The sequence below is a fragment of the Vanessa atalanta genome, chromosome 2 (assembly GCF_905147765.1).
Source record: "Vanessa atalanta chromosome 2, ilVanAtal1.2, whole genome shotgun sequence".
NCBI classification, from domain to species: domain Eukaryota; kingdom Metazoa; phylum Arthropoda; class Insecta; order Lepidoptera; family Nymphalidae; genus Vanessa; species Vanessa atalanta.
Genome location: NC_061872.1, coordinates 1139845 through 1159237, shown reverse-complemented (window position 1 = coordinate 1159237; position 19393 = coordinate 1139845). Strand labels below are relative to the sequence as shown.

The window sequence follows — 19393 nt, the reverse complement described above, 5'->3', positions numbered from 1 at the left end:
TGGCTGGCGTTTATTCTTTCATCGGTTCATCTCAGGTCAAGACATTTTCTTTTCCAAACCTGTGGTAGAGTTTGATTTGACAATCAATTAGTGAAATTCTTCTGTTTGGAATAAAGGAATTTGATAACATTTTATTTATTTTGCAGAGAACGTCTGTCAACAATTTTGCTTATTATATATATATAAAAGTTTGATGACGAAAAGGTTAGAAAATTTTAATTCTAACCGAATATTGCGGGTTTAAACCCAGGCAAGCATTATTGAATTTTATTTTTTTTATCTGGTCCGTGAAGAAAACTTTTAATGGTCGGATAAAAATCTCTTCCTTATAAATCCATCCAAAAGGGGAGAAGATCTTTGCCCAGCTGTGGGCAAATGCAGGCTGTTACATTACGTTTCAAGATTCGGTATCTGTGAATTATCTTAAAAACACTTTTAACTATGACTTTCAAAATGCGGCTGCAAAGGATTAGCGTCGAGATAAGACTTCGAGGCTGAAGTGAAGAGAAAATTAAATTCAACCCAATTACCCCAGAGACTCTTGATCTTAATTTGACTTATGTTCAAGATACCAAAATCATAATAACATAGAAGTCGTTGGCTATAAAAGATTTTTAAATATTATAGATTTGGTTAAATTTCGTAGGGATAACTGATTGTTTATATGTGGATAGAAAAAGAATAAGGCCGTCACTGGATTCTAGTAAAGAACCCAAATTAAAATAAAAAAATAATAAGAAAAAATAAATGGAGTAAAGTAAATAAAATCAAAGAGTGCAATAAATATAGAGCTCTTATTATAACATTTTAATTGTATTTTTTTTATAAAGAAATAATAAAATAGAAAGAACTTAATAAGTCATGAAAAAAAAAACTACAGATATATAATTTTTTTTGGTATTAAAATAATATTACGCATATGAAACAGAAAGGAGTTGAAAAAGCCATGAAATATAGGAGAATATCATGCTCTTTGCCGTGCAAACGAATCGGTCTTACCATTAAAGCGAACCAATAAATATTTCACATAAAATATGTTTAACTGAAACTCGAATTTATTCAAAACTTTACTCAAAAAGTCAGTGCGTGTAAACCTTACACAAACAGACTACTTGGTGGTAGGACTTTCTGCAAGCCCGTCTGCGTAGCTACCACCCACTCATCAGATATTCTACCGCTAAACAGCAGTACTCAGTATTATTGTGTTCCTGTTTGAAGGGTGAGTGAGCCAGTGTAACTACAGGCACAAGGGACATAGCATCTTAGTTCCCGAGATTGGTGGCGCATTGGTGATTTAAGGAATGGTTAATATTTCTTATAGTACCATTGTCTATGGCCGGTAGTGACCACTTACCATCAGCTGACCTATTTGTTCGTCCGCCTACCGATGTCTAAAAAAAAGTAAATAAATATACCACATTGATACCAATCAATGTTCTCGGGATATTGCTTACCAGTATAAGCACACGAACAAGTACAACATATCACTTCAAAATAAATTAAAAGAAAATTAAGCAAACTAAACAACTTCAACTTTTGCAAACGCAAAAGTTGAAGTGACGTCGCTCAGATGTAATAAGGGTATATATTTTTATATCATAATAGATGTAACTCTATTGACACCAGCCGATTTAAGTATTTTTTTCCGACATCTTCAGCAATTGGCACATTCCATCCAATTTACTCAAAACCGTAAGACGTACGTACACTTAAACCTTCCTCATGAATCGAAAAAACGACACGAAAATTAGTTTCGTAGTTTTTAAGTTCATCTCGTTCAGAAATACAGACGCGGCAGGCGGACTTTGTTTTCAATACGTAGTCATAACGAAATTTAATTAAAATTACAATATTTCTTGACTCAAAAAATACAGAATATATTTAAAAACATTATATGAAACATATTCCATTGAAACATTTCACACGTATTCATTTCCATATTTGCATATCATTTCATTCAAATAATTCCGTGTCAACGAAACTTGGCGACAATTAAAAGCGGATAAAAAACTAGACTATCTGGGTTAAGCATTGTTCCTCATTCCATACATCCGACCCGAATGAGAATGATAAAACTTTTGTAATTGCTACATACAATTTATTATAAAAAATTACGCCTTAGAATTGTTTACGTAGATGTGTTTAATTATATACATCTAGGGACTTTCGTATAAAAATTTTTTGAAATTAAATAACGATATACTTCAACCTCACTCAGTAAAATACACTTATAAGCACGTAAGAGTCGTCATTTAACAATTCAAATAGTATGCAATGCTATCATATGTGGAGAAATGTAAATTATCTTTTATAAAATCGACAAGAAATTAGTTGTGTTTCATTAATCGTGCAATGTTATAATCATATTCAAATAAATGTATATGTCACCATAATTATAAATACAGTTAGATTATAATCTATCTCGTAAAATTGTAAACTGTCAAAAGATTGTAAACCGAAACTTACTACTAATCATCAATATAATATAGTATTTTTCCATAAACGAGTTAAAGTAGAGACAGACTTAGAGATGGTTTTCCTAACACAACAGTGTCACGTAACAGAAAGTGACTCTGATCTCTTACCAATTTGCCTAATAAAATAGTTCAGCGTTCACAACTAAAGTAAAATAAAAATTAAAATGAAATTAATTAATGGAGACGAAGGAACGATAATATATCAAAACAGCAATCCCGACGAACAATTTTAAAATCTGTCTCTAATCATCTACCAACTTGAACTTGTTTAAGACGAGGGATTTCATCTGATTTAACGTATAGAACACCCAGTTCTAGACACGCGGTAGCGTGTCAGCCAAGTTCTAGTAACAGAACTGGCTAGTAGCACCGTGTGTAATATTACACGAACCATTTGGAGCCACTTTTGACCTCCTCATAACTCAAAAACTATTTGACATAGATGTGTCAAATTTGGCTCATATATTAAGACTCGCGAGATACATATGTGTTCCAAATTTCATAAACGCATCTCAAATGGTTATTTAGATATTAACGTCTAAAAATCGTCATTTTTATCACTGACTGATCTATAGATCAAAACTATATCCTACTTCCAGGTGACCTAGAAAGTTCAAATTTGGCATGCAGGTAGATAATTAGGCCAATATAAAGGAAAAAATCTGAAACTGGTAATTTTTTATCATTTTATTATAATTTTTCATTTTATTGGGTCTATAGGAACACTTATATACTTATTTAATGTAATAACTGTAATAATAAAAAAATTATGTAAGAACCAGCAATCAAAACTTATGACAGCCGGTCTTCATGTGAATTTTAAGGTCTTCACGTGAATATATAACAAGTTGAATACCACCCTTAAGTTTTTTAAATCCAAATATTTCCGTTTTAGTACTTATATGAGTATAGGGGACTTTCGTATTTATTACGTTATTAACTAGCATTTAGCGCACATCAATGGTGCTAAATAATTATACTTAAAAAAATAATAATAATAGGCATTTCGGTACACGGCGCGCGACGCGACGCCGGAGCAGCGGGTTAGGAGCGTTGCGATTAAACCTTACCGCGGACGTGTCTGAGCGAGTGGCAACCGCGCTCATAAGAATTATTTCAATACCTTCCGATGGAAACTGCCTAGTCTATTCGACTGCATATTTTTTGTTTGAGTATACTAGTATACAACAATAAAATAGGTTTCGTGAGATTGTAGTAGAGTATGTATATCGTAACTGGAATGATTTAAGTTTGTACTCTAGCGCTACAAACGGGGATCCTTATTGCTTGGAAGAACAGTATCGAGCAAGCATGCTGATGTCAGCAAAGGACTGATGAATGGGTCCAATGGAAAAATAGAGAAGGTACATTGGGGACGTCGATAACAGCAATAGCGCACGTAAAATAACAATTCAATTTAAACATAATTTAATTTGCGAACTAGAAGTCAAAACCAAGTTACAGATATTAAGTAATGTACATATATGTTCAAAGGAAATAATTCTCTATTTGCTTAGCATATTCTACTATTATACACAAATTACAAGGCCTTCGCCTTGACGGTGCTCTTTTCGACATAAGCTCCTCTATATTAAGTAAAGAGCAGGCTTACGTTGGCCTCTCTAGAGTTAAAACCTTAGATGGAGTACATCTTATCAATTTAGGTCCAATTCAAATCAAGACACAAGAGAGCTCTATTGTAGAGTACAACCGTCTGCGCACGTTATACCACCCCTACTTGGCCAAATTAAGTATAAACAGAAAACGCGTAAAAAAAATCCTGACACTGAATGGACAATTCACTCGAACATTTCAGAGGTACCTACAAGAAAAATAAGAACGTATCAAAAAAAAGACAATTACACCCCGTAAACGTAGGAAAATAGAATAGCTTAACAAAAACCATTTGGTATTAATTTTGTTATTAATAAGTACCTATTAATAATTTATATACAAAAAGTAGTGATATCCCATCAAAAACATAAATGTAAAAATGAGAGCCAAGTTAAATATTATGATATATACCTTGGTTGTTGACTTCAACGACAAAAGAAGTGAGATCTAAATTTTTGCCAAGTTAAATAGCCCTTCTGAAATTTATTTATAACTACATAAAATAGCATTTCTTCTTATAACTTGGGATAATATATTGTTGCCTAAGGTCTGACTTGGCTAGTTCTTATATGTTTATAAACACAACTTGTAGTTTGTGTTTAAAATAACAAATGATAACTCAGAACATCTAAGAAGAATGGAGGACAGCTCAGTATTGCTTAGTTAGTATATACGTACATTAAGAGCTGCGATGGTCCAGTCACTAGAAAACATGAATCTTAACCAGATATTGCGAGTTCATATCTAGACAAGTACCATTGAATATTTGCGTGCTTAATTTGTGTTTATAATTCATTTGTAAAGGCTTAGAACTTACGAAGGCTATAATATAATTCTTATATGAGAACTAGCCAAGTCAGACCTTAGGCAACAATATATTATCCCAAGTTATAAGAAGAAATGCTATTTTATGTAGTTATAAATAAATTTCAGAAGGGCTATTTAACTTGGCAAAAATTTAGATCTCACTTCTTTTGTCGTTGAAGTCAACAACCAAGGTATATATCATAATATTTAACTTGGCTCTCATTTTTACATTTATGTTTTTGATGGGATTGTATATTACTCATTTACTTAAATTATGAAAATAAATAGTCGCTTTTTTGACTACTGTAATAATTTATTTATCTTCAAAGTTACTGAGAAACTTATAGCGTGATATAAACACTTCAATAGCTCCTTTTTAATACCGTTGCGAAATTTGTATCTAAAGTAAAACTTAATTTGAAGTTGGCGTTCAAATTGTATTTGCAAATGTCTTGAATTTACATATAAATTATTTAAAATATCCATTGAAATAGTTTAAAACCAAGTTTATTTGAACGCCCGCGCCGGAGGTCCCATTGCACAATATCTTAAAGCGATAAATTTTAAGGAAATGTGGATAATTCTGTTCTCGTAAGGTATTTAGACGTAACGATTCTTCAGTGAAAAAATATTTCATGATGCAAAAATAGTACAAACTGTTATACAATTTTTTTTTAATTTTAATATTGGCCGTGCTCGTGGATTAATCCGCATTTATTTTAGTTTGTAACTGTAAGAGTCTTATTGTTACTGAAATAAAATAAAATGTTATTACTGGATAATCGGTTAAACAGATTCAGGTTTTATCTATTACAAACAAATATTTATTCATTTATTTTTGTGTTTGTTTATTATGTACGACTCGGTCCGGATGGTCCACAGTAAAATACTTTTTATTTTTATAACAAAACATTCCTCCTTATAATAAATAGTAAGTAGATGTTTTCAATAATTCTTAAATACAATGTAAAATCCTTCTGCTAATAATTACTTTAACTTCAATAACGTTGGATTTTCATAAAAACTAGTTAAAGTTTTTGAGATTTCATGATTAATCAGTTTGACGACCTCCATGGTCAGTGTGTGCACCGGTTTTCATGGGTACACCACTCCGAGTTCCCGGGTGCGATTCCCGGCCGAGTCGATGTAGTAAAAGTTCATTAGTTTTCTATGTTGTCTTGGGTCTGGGTGTTAGTGGTACCGTCGTTACTTCTGATTTTCCATATGTAATTATTTTTTGTCTTATTTCACTTTATTATACATGAGAGAAGCGGTGGTTGACCTGAGTGGATTTCCTCGCCATCAGATATTACGTGTAGGCGAAATGTGGGTACTGGTAAATAATAACAATTCCGTAATCATTCAAGTGATTTACCTATTTACTTTTAACACAATATAAATTAACGTCGTAAGATATTTCCTAGACGTGTTGTCTGTACGGCGCCCAGCGCTGAAGTGTAGTGTCGCCGACTCGCACCGACCCATCTAGACTCCGTCGAAGCTTTATGAAATACTGACAACGCTTGCTTCTCGTCAAATCAACTCCCGTATTGTTGACATCTCCGACATACATATGTATTACTTAATCATTATAAATGCGCGTAACATTTATTCTTGACGATATATCGATCACAGTGGTCGTGTCGTAAGATTAAGATAGAACGAATTGGTAAACCGCATGGGAGCCATACGCTCGTTGTTTGTGGAAAATATGATGCGATTACAATAAATTTTTGTGGTACATTGGAATACACAATTCCTGTATCGCAATGGATTTGACATTCGTATAAGAAAACAAATTAATTCCGAAATTTATTATAAGAGAGTGGTGATCGTGTACATTTATACAACGAATATGATACCAAATTCACATTACACATTAATAGCCTGTAAACTTCCCACTGCTGGGCTAAGGCTTCCTCTTTCTTCGAGGAGGTTTGGAGCATATTCCACCAAACTGTTCCAATGCGGGTTGCTGGATACACATGTGGCAGAATTTTGTTAAAATTAGGCACATGCAGGTTTCCTCACGGTGTTTTTCTTCACCGTCGAGCATGAAATGAATTAAAAATACAAATTAAGCACATGAAAATTCAGTGGGTTTGAACTCGCAATCATCGGTTAAGATTCACACGTTCTTACCACTGGGTCATCTCAGCTCTCATACCAAATTCAATTAAACTAGTACACTTATATTATAATATTGTAGAGGAATAGATGTACGAGAAACTTTTCGATTAATATTTAGCAGTAAGCAACAACTAACATAAATCCCTTTGTAAATTATATTCACTTAAATGTTCACTGGCTTATGCCTCAATAGTCAAACCTGTTCCAGAAAATAGACAAAGAATAATTTAAGTAGTAGGTTATCAATAATAATGTATTTATAATACTTAAATAATTTCAAATATTTATTTTATATTTTTGTATGAATATTTTCCCCATAAGCATTTATAACTATTAATTCGCTTATAATTCACACCATAGCCATAAAGAAGCTTGGCAAGTCGCATCGCATCAAAGAATTTAAGATAATAGGGATGTTCAGAAAGACCGTTTAAGTCAAGTTCAGCTAAATGCTCTTGTTGAATTACTCGAATGTAACTTTTGGTTAATTTAATTGTTCCATTTATCTCCAAGTGTTCTTTTTGATCTATAAACTTCCATTCAGTGTTTCAAAGCCCGAGATATGGTTGATCCCTTCAATAAAATCCTCTTAAAGCCGTGACAAGCGAAATTCTGCAGTAGATAAACGTTTCCAAATATACGATGGAATATATTCAAGAGAAGAACCTTTTATTCGTGAATATGTAAAAAAAAACACACGCATATATTTCATCATTATTATTTTCTAAATGCATTAAATAACTAAGAGTTCTTTGGTTACAAATTGGTCAAATTTTTAATAAATATTATTCATTCCTTCATCACGTTGCATTTATATTTAAGGCTTATTGATTTAAATAAAAGCAACCACTTATCACTAATGCTAAATTAATTTTAAAGCTTTATTGAATAGCATCATCTACTTGTATCTGATACATATTTCGATTTAACAAACAATACACAAATAAAAAAAATAAGCTTAATATTCCTTACTAAATGCATTATGTTAAAATTTATTCTTTGCATTGATAATTAATTATAATCTAAATTACATTTACATGTAAATCTCATCTAATAATTAATTCTCAATCTAAACAATATTACTACAATTGAACTTTACGTACAGTTCCTGTACTGGTCTCCGTATCATTGGATGAACCAGAATTTGAATGTTCTAATTTGCTAGAATCAGATTTACTTTTAAAGCTACTACCGCTACTGCCTTTTGTAGCTCTATTTAAAATCGACGGAGGCTTTATTGTTTTCCTTGGTTTCACTTTCACTGCTTTTTCGGGAGGACTATTTATACTTTCACTTCTGTTCTTTAACTTGTTCAAACTGAAATTGGCCTTTATTTGTGCTGTTTGTTCCAAGCTGCTTACATCAGGTAAAAGTAAATCTGAAATACATACATAGTTTTCTTTACTTTTTGGATCGATATGTACTGTGTTTATTTTAACTGGTACAATTTCCACTTTCTTTTCAAATATTGTTTCTGGGCCTTTTGAATCTAAAACATCCATATCTGTTGGTGATTCTACTCCACCAACTAATTCCTGAATTAATCTATCTTCAGCGAGATTATCAAGGAATTCGTCATCAACTTCATCATTTATATCATCATCAGAATAAAATGAAGAAAAAGAAGTAACAGATCCCGAGGCGTGTGAATGAAAATCATCAGGTAACCTAACCCTTGGTCCGTTTGATGGAATTTCAATTTGACTAGGTGAAGGTTTGATGAAAATTGTTGGTTCTGGAGTACACGGTGTATCACTAGATGCAATAATCACCTTAGGATATTCTCGGTGACTACCCGATTTATCACTCCTACTAACAGATTCAATTGATTTATTGTATGACTTTTTATCAGTTACAGGTGACAAATTATCTATATTCTCGTAATTCCTATTTGAAATATCAGATTCAGAAATCTTTTTCACGTTTGAAACGTCAAAAGAAGAAAGTTGCTTAGAATTTTTATATGCGAGACGTCGTTCCAAAGTTGTTGTTCGCGGTGGAGGTTGTGGTGGAACTTTTGATCTATCTTGTTGATTATCAATACTACCACCTCCAACGTACCCACGAAACGTTTGAAAAGCGGTTGTTTGTAGAGACAATCTTTTATGTGCATTTGGCAAATCTGGAAGCACTTTTGGGTAATTTCTCCTTTTAATAGTCATTAAAGCCTCTTCCGCGGAGAGTGGCTCAGCTTTCATTTTGTCGTCTCTCGAAGTTACATTCACTTCATTTCGGAAAGTAACTGGAGGAAGTATGTCAATAACTTCCGCTTCGCGTCGTAATTTTTCTTTTAAAACCTCATAATTAACATCTGTCACTGGGTCAGAAGTAGAATGCTTATGTGATATTTTAATTGCGTTATTTTGGTTCAGGGCCAATATTACCTCATTAGTGTAAGTTTTAGTAACTTCATTTTTACCTACGGCGATATTAATACTTTCAGATATAATTGCACCATCAGTTTTTGACCTCTGTAATTTATTTTCCGTACTGGAATGTTTTGATTCATCAAATGATTTCGAAAGTTCTATTGGTTCTTGCTTTAAAATAGAATTAGTTCGAGCTGCAGGTGTAGCATCGATAGCAACGGAAACCTTTCTAGACTTAATACTGTCCGTTCCTTTGCTTCTAAGAGAATCATTTGATTTATTTGTTCGTTTACCTAAAGTTGATTGCTTATTACTAATTAGAGATGAATGTGAATCTAAAGCCGATGTTGACGTTGTTTTTTCTGATGTTTTGTTTTTTCCACTATAGTTTTTTCCCAAAAGATTGTTCGGACTTAATGATTCATTGATTTTTAAAGTTTCTTTTGTTATTTTTCTTGAATCAGAAAGTAATTCTTCAGACCTTGTGTAAGGCTTAGTATTTATAAATGAATTGTCATTTAATTCAGAGTTAGATTTCCTCAGTATACTTGGGGAACATCTATGCATAACTCCATTTGCAATCCAGTCCCTAACTTTAGTGTGAGCATCGAGAGTACTGGTAGATAAATGCCTTCGTAGCTGAAAACGTTCTCTAAAACCACCAGAATCGTCAGATTTTGGAGTTTTACAAACTTCTTTCTTTTTCACTTTTTTGCTATTGCTTCGAATTTTGGTTATACTCATCGATTTGATCACACTGCAACCATTTTTAAAGGTTTGTAATGCACTTTTATCGTCCTTTGAACTTTTTTGCCCTATGACATCCACTTCACCGACTTCAGCGCGAGGTTGATTAGAAACTTCGAATGATCTTTCTCTAATTTGTGATTTTCGCTTTTTATAATAAAATACACCGCATATACCAACATTTATAGCCAGAAATAATATTCCAAGGGAAACAACAAGAGTGATAGTAGCGCTAGATGTTTTAACAGGTATTTCAGTTATTGGTTTTACAGTAGTGTGTACAGTTTTTTCCATTAAACCGGACGGTATGGGTCGTGATGGCGTTTTTATTAATTGTATTTCTCGGTATATCGATTCAGTATCCGGTTTTGATACAGGTGGTGAATATGGCCGTAATTTACCATAAGCTGTTGGAGAACTATAGTGAGGTGGGTTATATACTTGAGGAGTCCAAATTTTTCGAATGGGATCTGCGAATAAATTAAAAATATTCATAGATAATGAAATACGCGTTTCGTGTAAAGTGGTTCACATAAAATATTTATGAAACGAGGCAATTTTACCTGTTATTCTATGGCTAGGTTTTGGTCTGTGTGTTGATGGTGTAGGAGTAAACTCGAAAAGAGGATCAACAATGAACCTCTTCATTTTATTTGGTAACGTTTCAATCCAAAAGCTCGTATAGTTAGATCTATACAAACTATTTATAGAGGGCGGCAAGTCTGAAAATATCAAACACACAAATAATGCTTATTGTATATTTTTTAATATTTAATAATAATGTATTTTGAATAAACGAATAAAAAAATACCTATTCTTAAATACGGTTGATGAGCAATATTGTACTCCGGCCATTCCACGTTGTATTGGTTCCACAGCTTCTTATCGAATGTGAAATATTCGCTCACACTTTGTGTATTTGGTGATCTGAAATATCGATGGATGAAATATTAATAAACATTATTTAAACACGAGTTTGAATAAGCAATCTTCAATTAAGATTCTAATTTTGAAATCACTCGAATGTAAACAACATATAACAAATAATTTAAATAAAAGCTATTGCTTTTTCATTGAATAAAGGACGGAGATAATAAAAATAGATGTTATTTTCAATTACATTTATTTTATCTCAAAATTGCTAAGGGTAGATCTTATTTATGTGATAAAACTGCTGCCTCATTTATTCCTAAATATAATTAATTTAAAGGAAATCAGAAATGAATTTAATTAAATTTCCTCTAGAATTCACTTTTAATGTCCAGAAATTTATTCGAGATAAATTAATCTACTTTCAATGTGATGTTGATGCGAGCCAAAATTTTCAGGAAATGGGTTCATTATTAGCAATATTACTATTTTCTGTTGTAAATTCGTTTTATATTGGTCTCCTAGAATTTAAATCTGCTGCTAAAAATTTATTGGATTAACTATTTATACTATATAAAAATATTCAACGTTTTTATTAATAAATTACATGGATTACAATACTTTTCTTGGTAGTAAGTAGGGCTTTCTGCAAGTCCGGTCCTGGTAGGTATGACCAAACCACATGTTCTAACAGCATCACTTAGTATGGTTGGAATTCTGTTTGAAAGGTGACTAAGCCAATGCTATAACATGCACAAGGGATATAATATTTTAGTTCCCAAGGTTCGTGGTGCATTGGTAATATATGGAATGGCAAATATTTCTGCTTGCACCAAAGTCTATGGGCGGTGTTCACTATTAACCATCATTTGTCAGTCCATATACCTGGATATGGACTGACAAATGATGGTTAATAGTGAACACCGCCCACCGAGAAGCTATCTGGAAACCGGCTGTCTTGGTATGGGCATGTTATGCGGAGGAATGAGGACCATGTTGTGAGAAAGGTTTTGAGTATGGATGTGGATGGATATAGAGGTAGGGGACGACCCAAGAAACGATGGATGGATTGTGTGAAAGACGATATGGTTAGAAAGAATGTTACTTGTGAGATGACGTCTGACAGAGAAGTATGGAAGAAGAAGACATGCTGCGCCGACTCCAAGTAAAATTGGGATAAGGGCAGGAGGATGATGAGGATGATGATGTCAGTCCATATACCTATTACTTAAAAAAAAAAGCTGTCCTCCTGATCGATTTCGATTAAAGCAACGTCCTATCCTAAAGGACCTATCCTCGAGAGTTCAGACGCAGGACCAATGGTTTTACATTTTTTCAAGGTAAGGAAGTGTAAACTATGCTAACTTCTAAATTTGACGCTGTCGCTGAATGTTCCTTGACAAATAACTTCCCGAGATTTAAACCCATGAGTTCGTAATTTGCAATTTTATAAGCTCTAAGGCAAATAGTTGTTTATAGCACTGTAGAATATAACCTACCCATTTTTCACAAAATTTGTCCATAGCCTCATTATCACCTCGCTGAGAAGTTTCTCCTGTTGAGTGTATTCGGAATGAAAATGTGTATTGGCCCCACCTAGAGGAATACCCAGAACGTATGGGATTTCTTCACCATGAACACTTTTGTTTAGCTGTAAATATTTTCGAAAATTTATAAAACCAAAAAAAAAACTCCATAGTTACAACATCATAAATTAGTAAGAATATTTAATTTCATTTCACGAATAAGTAAAGTTTAAAATATGTGCGGAATTTAATATTATAACAAAAAAATCGAATAAAAAATAGTTGTGATGATTGCGACTAAAACGAATTTCATGTCTCTTGTAATTAATTACATTGGTTCAAGTACGCTTCAAAATTATATTCAAAGTATTGATGTTGAGTGGTAGAATAACTGATAGCCCAGCATCCACTTTAGTTTAGCCTTCTTACCTAAAATAAAGTTCCTATACATACTTTCCTACGTACTCGTACGATTACGTTACGTATACGTTTTGTGGTACTTTGTCTTTTAATTTCATCTTCGACGAAAAGTACTTGAGGGTCAGTCCCACTTTTCAACATATTTTTTGGGATGAAGCATTGTACGTAGAATTTAGTTTTGTTTTTATTAAAATTGATAAAATTCTTTAAGATTAAATATATCATGTAAAATTAAATCTATGATGTAAAATAATGGTCTACAACTTGAAATATTGGATCTGATTAATCATTCAGCCAAAGCCGATTTTGAAACGTAACCAGACACCAATTTGCTTTAAAAGCGACATATATTTAACAATTCTTAACTTATTATAATAAATTGACGAAATATAGATGTATTTATAGGGCGTGACTCTTAAAAAATGCTGTTTCCTTTTTTCGAAGGTCAAATTAATCATGATAGAAAGAGAAGAATATTTATTTATAGATAAGGCCGACAATGTGTATCTTACCGGTGCATAATCCGTACTGACAGAATTGTGGCCAAAGACGTAAAAATAAGATTGTCTATTGGCCTTCGATTGGTAGTTAGCGAAACTGATCATAGGTGCCAAGGTCCGGGCATCACTGAATAGATTTAAAATTACATCACGGTTTGTCTCTACACTCCAACGTTGAGGATCCAATTTTGATGGAGAGTATCTGAAAAATTTTAAATAGATTAACTTGACGGAATTTTCTTTTTTTTTTATATTTAATAAAACATTATTGTATAACCTTTTTAAAATATATTATTATCAATGCAGTCCTAAAATCTACAGTCGTAAATCTTGCACCAGAAGTCATTAAAAATATAAAAAAGTAAACGTAAAGTACAAAAATATCCTAAATTAATGTGTGACTGTGTCAAATATTATTTGACAGTTAATTTACAGCTGAGCTAAGTCCTTCAGAGGAAACGCTTAGAGACAATTAACCTATACTGCTTTATTGCAATTTCTTGGCTACGCATGATATAATATCATCTGACAAATACGATTTTTGATTCAATGTATTTACAACTTTAATAGATTACAAGTTATTTGAAGAATCATTGCAACGAGGGCCGGGCATTAGCTAGTAAAAATATTTAAAAAATGGTTGCTGATCTCCATATAGAACGAATAAAAGTACTTATTTGGGTCCATATCATTTAAATTGATGGGGTCGTAACATTCAGTATCACATAATATCGACCTATATAACTGTTTTATGAGAGGGAACGTACGAGTCTTAGATATGACCATCATATTTAGTAGTTTATAGTTTTTACTTAGTAACATGTAAATTCTGACAGCTGAATTAAAGCCATCTTTCCTTATGAGGTGAAGGTTTGTAGCGTTGTTTTTTTGCAACGGTTATTGGTACCCATATAACATCTTCACTTGTAAGCTGGAGATTATTATGAACTTGAAATTTGAACGTTACTAGTCCTAGTTTTAAGTTACTAACAGTATTTAAAACGGGATATTTACCATGTTTTTTATTTTTATTTGTTGGAGCTCGATATTTCGACATTATCTACGAATGTCTTGTTCACGTGAACAAGACGTTTTAAATACTGTTAGTAATAAAAATAACCATGTTAATTTAAAATCTTATAGTTTTAAGTTGTATTAGAAATACTCCTCCCGATGGTAAGTAGTTACCATCTCTACGTCTTCTATGCACTAACAACCTTGAGAACTATGATGGTATGTAGTAACATTGGCTCACTCAACCTTCTAACAGGATGGCAAAAATTTAAAGCATTGCTGTGTTGCGGTGTAATATGTGATAGGTTTCTATCCAGATAGGCTTGCACAAAGCCCTACCACCAAGAACATAGGTCATTGACATCATTGGTGTTATAATGTTTAAGCAAATTGTCATATCAATACATCATTAAAATAATTGGCTAAGAATTTAATTTAAATCTAACTATGGACAACTTATTATAAATTTTCGTTCGTAAAACTTGCAGTTTTATTATTTAAGGATAGAGCAAATATATTTTTAAGCTGGTTTCTTTTTAATATATCTTTTTTTTTTTACATATATTTGCAATTTATGTGATAGCTCTACAACTATATTTCATTTCCATATCAAAATATAGGCAAAAGTATCGTTTATTCTTTTCTCACGTGCTGAAGTCGTTTTATCGTATACCGTTCGGCGACTAAATCGTCAACATATTAATAAAATTTAGATATTCTTTTAATGAATTGTTAAGGTTATTGTAACTCTTAAAATATGATGTTAATCTTAGGTGGGATTGATGTACAATACCCAAATTAAAATTATAAATACGGAATAATGTATAATTATATTTCAGATGCAAAAGTAACTTTTTCTTTAACGCTTTTTCGGCTAAACTACTGAACCAATTTTCATTAATTTTTCTAGAAAGCAAGCTTGAACTCCAAGCACTGAAATCAGCAATTTTTTTTTTTCACCCTCCAAAATTACAAAGTTGGACATGAAGATATATTTGCAACGGATTCAGATAGTCCATTATTCACTTGTTATATTGGCTATCTTAGTGACTTGGTCTTTTCTCAGAGACTCAGTAAGGGTTAAAGACCGGTCGATCAACAGGCGACGCCCTGAGCGCCCAGAAGACCCAAACTAAGTATTCGGAGGCCCAGGGGGATATTATCCTGTAAGGATTGCTAGAAGTGCTGAATTCCTTCAATAGTAATATATAGAAACAGAAACCACCCTCCAAATCTGACGACCGGGGGGAAAACGATCAGATCCTATACCATGGGTTGCCGATCTATCTCAGGAGGCTTAGACATAACCAGGACCGGAAGGTCCTCCAGGCTAGACAAGACTAGGTCGGTTCTTGTCCAAATACTGTGGAACATCCAGTTCGTTTGGCTTCTGATAGAGTCCACGTCCTCCCCGAGATGGAAGTGTTGTGATAAGCAAATGATACCCTCATTACAGTGACGAGATGTAGCTTCCGAAGGCTACATTTCAGAGCTCATCAATGCCACTTCCGCCCTGGGTCACCTTCTATCCATCATAGGAGGGCCGATAACACCGTACCGGTGTTTTGCGCTCTATAGCTCTGAATAGTACACCTATTTGTATGGATGCCTTCACTCTTCGTAAAAGAGCTCTGATGCAAACACAGTAGAGACAACAATGATCAGAGCGATGTGAAGTTACCGTACGTCATTGTGAACGTAGAAATACTTCTCGCGAGCAAAATTTTACTAAGCAAATATTGTTATTATTCTTAAACAATAATGATTTTAATTACTGACATTGTCATAATTGGCAAACTTAATAAACCAAGATAGCTTGTCTCTAACAAGCTTAAACCTTCGACAACTAGTCTTAGATATATTTATTGCAAATATTGTAGACTAAGGTTGTTCCTATGTACTTAAGCTCTCACACCAGCAAGGTTGATACAGTGCAACAGGTTTCGTGTGCTTAATATTCAACTTTATATACTGTATATTACGGTGCAAAATTGCGAAACGGATTATCTTTCTCTTAACGCCCTGACAAATTTAAGTCATACGTCAGTGGAGATTGCTCTCGTAGGTATTTTCGCTGTCGTGCCTTGAAAGCACATTAAGCCGTCAGATCTTGTTGTATGATACAAGCGAATGGTGGCTAGCGTTCGCTTTAAGCGCGTTAAAAGAAATTACTTAATTACTCAAAAACTATTAAAAGAAAAATAATAGGAACATGCTATTTGCCAGAACATTTATTTTTGAAAGACTTCATTAAAATAATTTCCTAAGATATTAAGTTATTGTGTTGTTGGATTGCATTGGGTTTAAGATTTCTTATATATCTTCTGATTTTTATTTGACTTGTAATACCGTTAATTACTATAAATACAAATTTAAAAAATGTAAATCAATAGACATCTGACTTTATCGAGTCATCATGCGCTTTATGTTGTTATTTAAACAAAAACATTTATATCTAGAATACTTTTTAAAAGTGAAAAGGTCAACATATGATACACGTTCACACTTCGGTGCAGCCAAAGTACGATAGTACATCGTCTCTATAATACAATTGCAAAGTTCTTAATTTAGTAAAAAATACGTCTCAATTTATTAATAACATGCAACTACTAAAATTGCCTTTTTAAAATAACAACAAGTACAATAGTACTAAAATAAAATCAATTTTCTTAAAAACATACTGTTTTAAAACCTCCTTCAGAGTCACATCTTCCGCTCCTTCAAAAACTATTTTGGCAAACTTTGTAATGAATTCATCTCTTTGATTCTCCAAAATACCATGATCGAGCTCTATCACACCAAAATCATGATAGCTCTCAAGTTCTGTGACGCCACTTAACAGTTGGTATCTGGAAAAGAATATAAAAGTATTGATACACTATAAATCTTAGGTATCGTGTCCGCTTACTGCTTGTGATAAGTTACCCTTAATACTAATGAAACTATTTAGTTAATTAGCACTTGCCAAACAGGAGTACAACAAACTAATGGTAGCCAAATTTTCAGTATCATAGTATCAAACAAAGTCGCTTACCGCTATCTCTCCTTGTGTATGCTTAGATCTTTAAAATTACACAACGGATTTTGATGCGGTTTTTTTTTAATAGATAGTTTGATTCAAGAGGAAGGTTCATATGTATAACACATGCACAATATAGTAGTAAATAAAGACATTTTTTGCGCTTACATTGTAAACACTGGCTGAACCCTACAATATGGATCAAAATAATGTACTACAGTAAAATACATTGTGCTTTTAATAATGATCAATATGGCCCTTTACAGCATGTAATTGTAATTAATATTTTCGAAGATATTACACATTTAAAACGAAGGGACATAGCGGTTCTTATTGTCAAAAAAGCTGTAAACGTTATAATACATTCTTTAGTATATATTAATATCAGCATTGCATCCATACAAAGCCGGGGTGGGTCGCTATTTTGTAGAAATCTAAAATATTCCCAACTTGCATAAAAGTTGCCGAGTGAGAGTCATAAATAACTTACTTGCTCAGAAGATTTGGAAACGCGTCCATTGTTTTTGATGGTTCACTTGGAATAAATGAACCGGCGACCACTGGCCCTAACGCTGTTTCGAATTCGCGAGCTAGTATTTGTACTTTCTTTATTTCTGATAGTCTGTGAACAAAAAATGGTAATTAAAGACTTAACAAATCAATTATTATCTCTTAATGAAGTGTATACAAAAATGCAATAATTATAATAAAAATTCCAGCAAGACTTCGTTATTTGTGAAAAGAACATTCTTCATAAAAAAGTAATTTTTTTGTTTTCGAATTATTGTAAAGCAAATATTAGAATTGTAATAGACTTACGGTTTATTTTGTAAGCATGCCATCATATTCTTGGAATTTAAATTACAACCCAAACTCTGAGCGACTTGCAATGTGTACTGAGTGGGATCCTTTGTCATCGCTGAATCAGATAACGCAGATCCTGACATAAGTATCGCTCGATGGAATAATCCTGCAACAAAAATGTTGTAAAGGAACATTAACGTAGCTATTGGCAAATTAGCTACAGTAATTTTGGATAGTTTGTTAAATGAATAAATAAATTTAATAAATCTTAAATAAATTTACTTTGTGGAGGGGCTATTTGCTAGACTATCAGGGTTGGTACCACCCGGTAGCTACATGGTAGTATGTGTTTACTAATTTCCAGACAGTCCACAAACCTAACACAAAATTGAGAAATCTACATCATTCAGTTGTCCCCTTTTAGCAAATCAATAAAATTTACTAGAATTACATGTCTGGGTTATAATGGTTTGATTCACACTAAGTTATCTAGCTATAATAATAATTGTCTGTGATAATGCATAAACACATAATGTATTATTTTATATTCTATTCTATTCCTACTACGGTTATATATTTCAAACACAACCTACAATTTTAAGATGTGTTTTGTAACCAATCATATTTAATTATTAATTAAGTTGTTTAAACTAAATTTCATTTATATTCTTTGTGTTAGCTAGAATAAACCGAAATTTTACTAAGTTAAATGGTATATTTTGGCTAATGGAGTAATAACATTTTTGTTAAAGAGAAACTTAATCTAATCAAACAAAACAATCTTCATTAAAACATCTCACAAAACTTAGACGAAGAGATTGTTAACAATGACCAACAATGAACTGGCTCACTTTGTGGACGACACAAAATCCTACCCAGATTAATTATTCTCATTTCAATGGGTCAGATGTTTTGCTCAATTTCCCGTTTTTGTTAATGAAGCATCATTAGTCAAAACATTGTTTTCGTTCGTTAGCAGTTTTCTTTATGATGAAAGAAAATATTAAAATGATTCAGAGAATCGCAGAACGGCTACTATGACTTTAATTAGGGACAAAATTTTTAAACCTACGAAAAGAACAAAACTGGACCTGCT

The 19393-nt window shown here is 32.7% G+C and overlaps 1 protein-coding gene across 1 annotated transcript in view; it reads right to left on the bottom strand.

The window, feature by feature from the left end:
* Positions 1 to 8096: 8096 nt before the first annotated feature.
* Positions 8097 to 19393, bottom strand: part of LOC125070726 — a 31562-nt gene continuing 20265 nt past the window's right edge. Inside the window, exons 5-12 of the mRNA XM_047680671.1 lie at positions 18313 to 18463; positions 17984 to 18115; positions 17156 to 17323; positions 13473 to 13662; positions 12514 to 12665; positions 10956 to 11071; positions 10708 to 10866; positions 8097 to 10614 (exon numbers count right to left, since the gene is read on the bottom strand). Coding sequence (XP_047536627.1) covers positions 8111 to 10614; positions 10708 to 10866; positions 10956 to 11071; positions 12514 to 12665; positions 13473 to 13662; positions 17156 to 17323; positions 17984 to 18115; positions 18313 to 18463 — 3572 coding nt within the window. The 3' untranslated portion in view covers positions 8097 to 8110. The remainder of the gene's footprint in view (positions 10615 to 10707; positions 10867 to 10955; positions 11072 to 12513; positions 12666 to 13472; positions 13663 to 17155; positions 17324 to 17983; positions 18116 to 18312; positions 18464 to 19393) is intronic.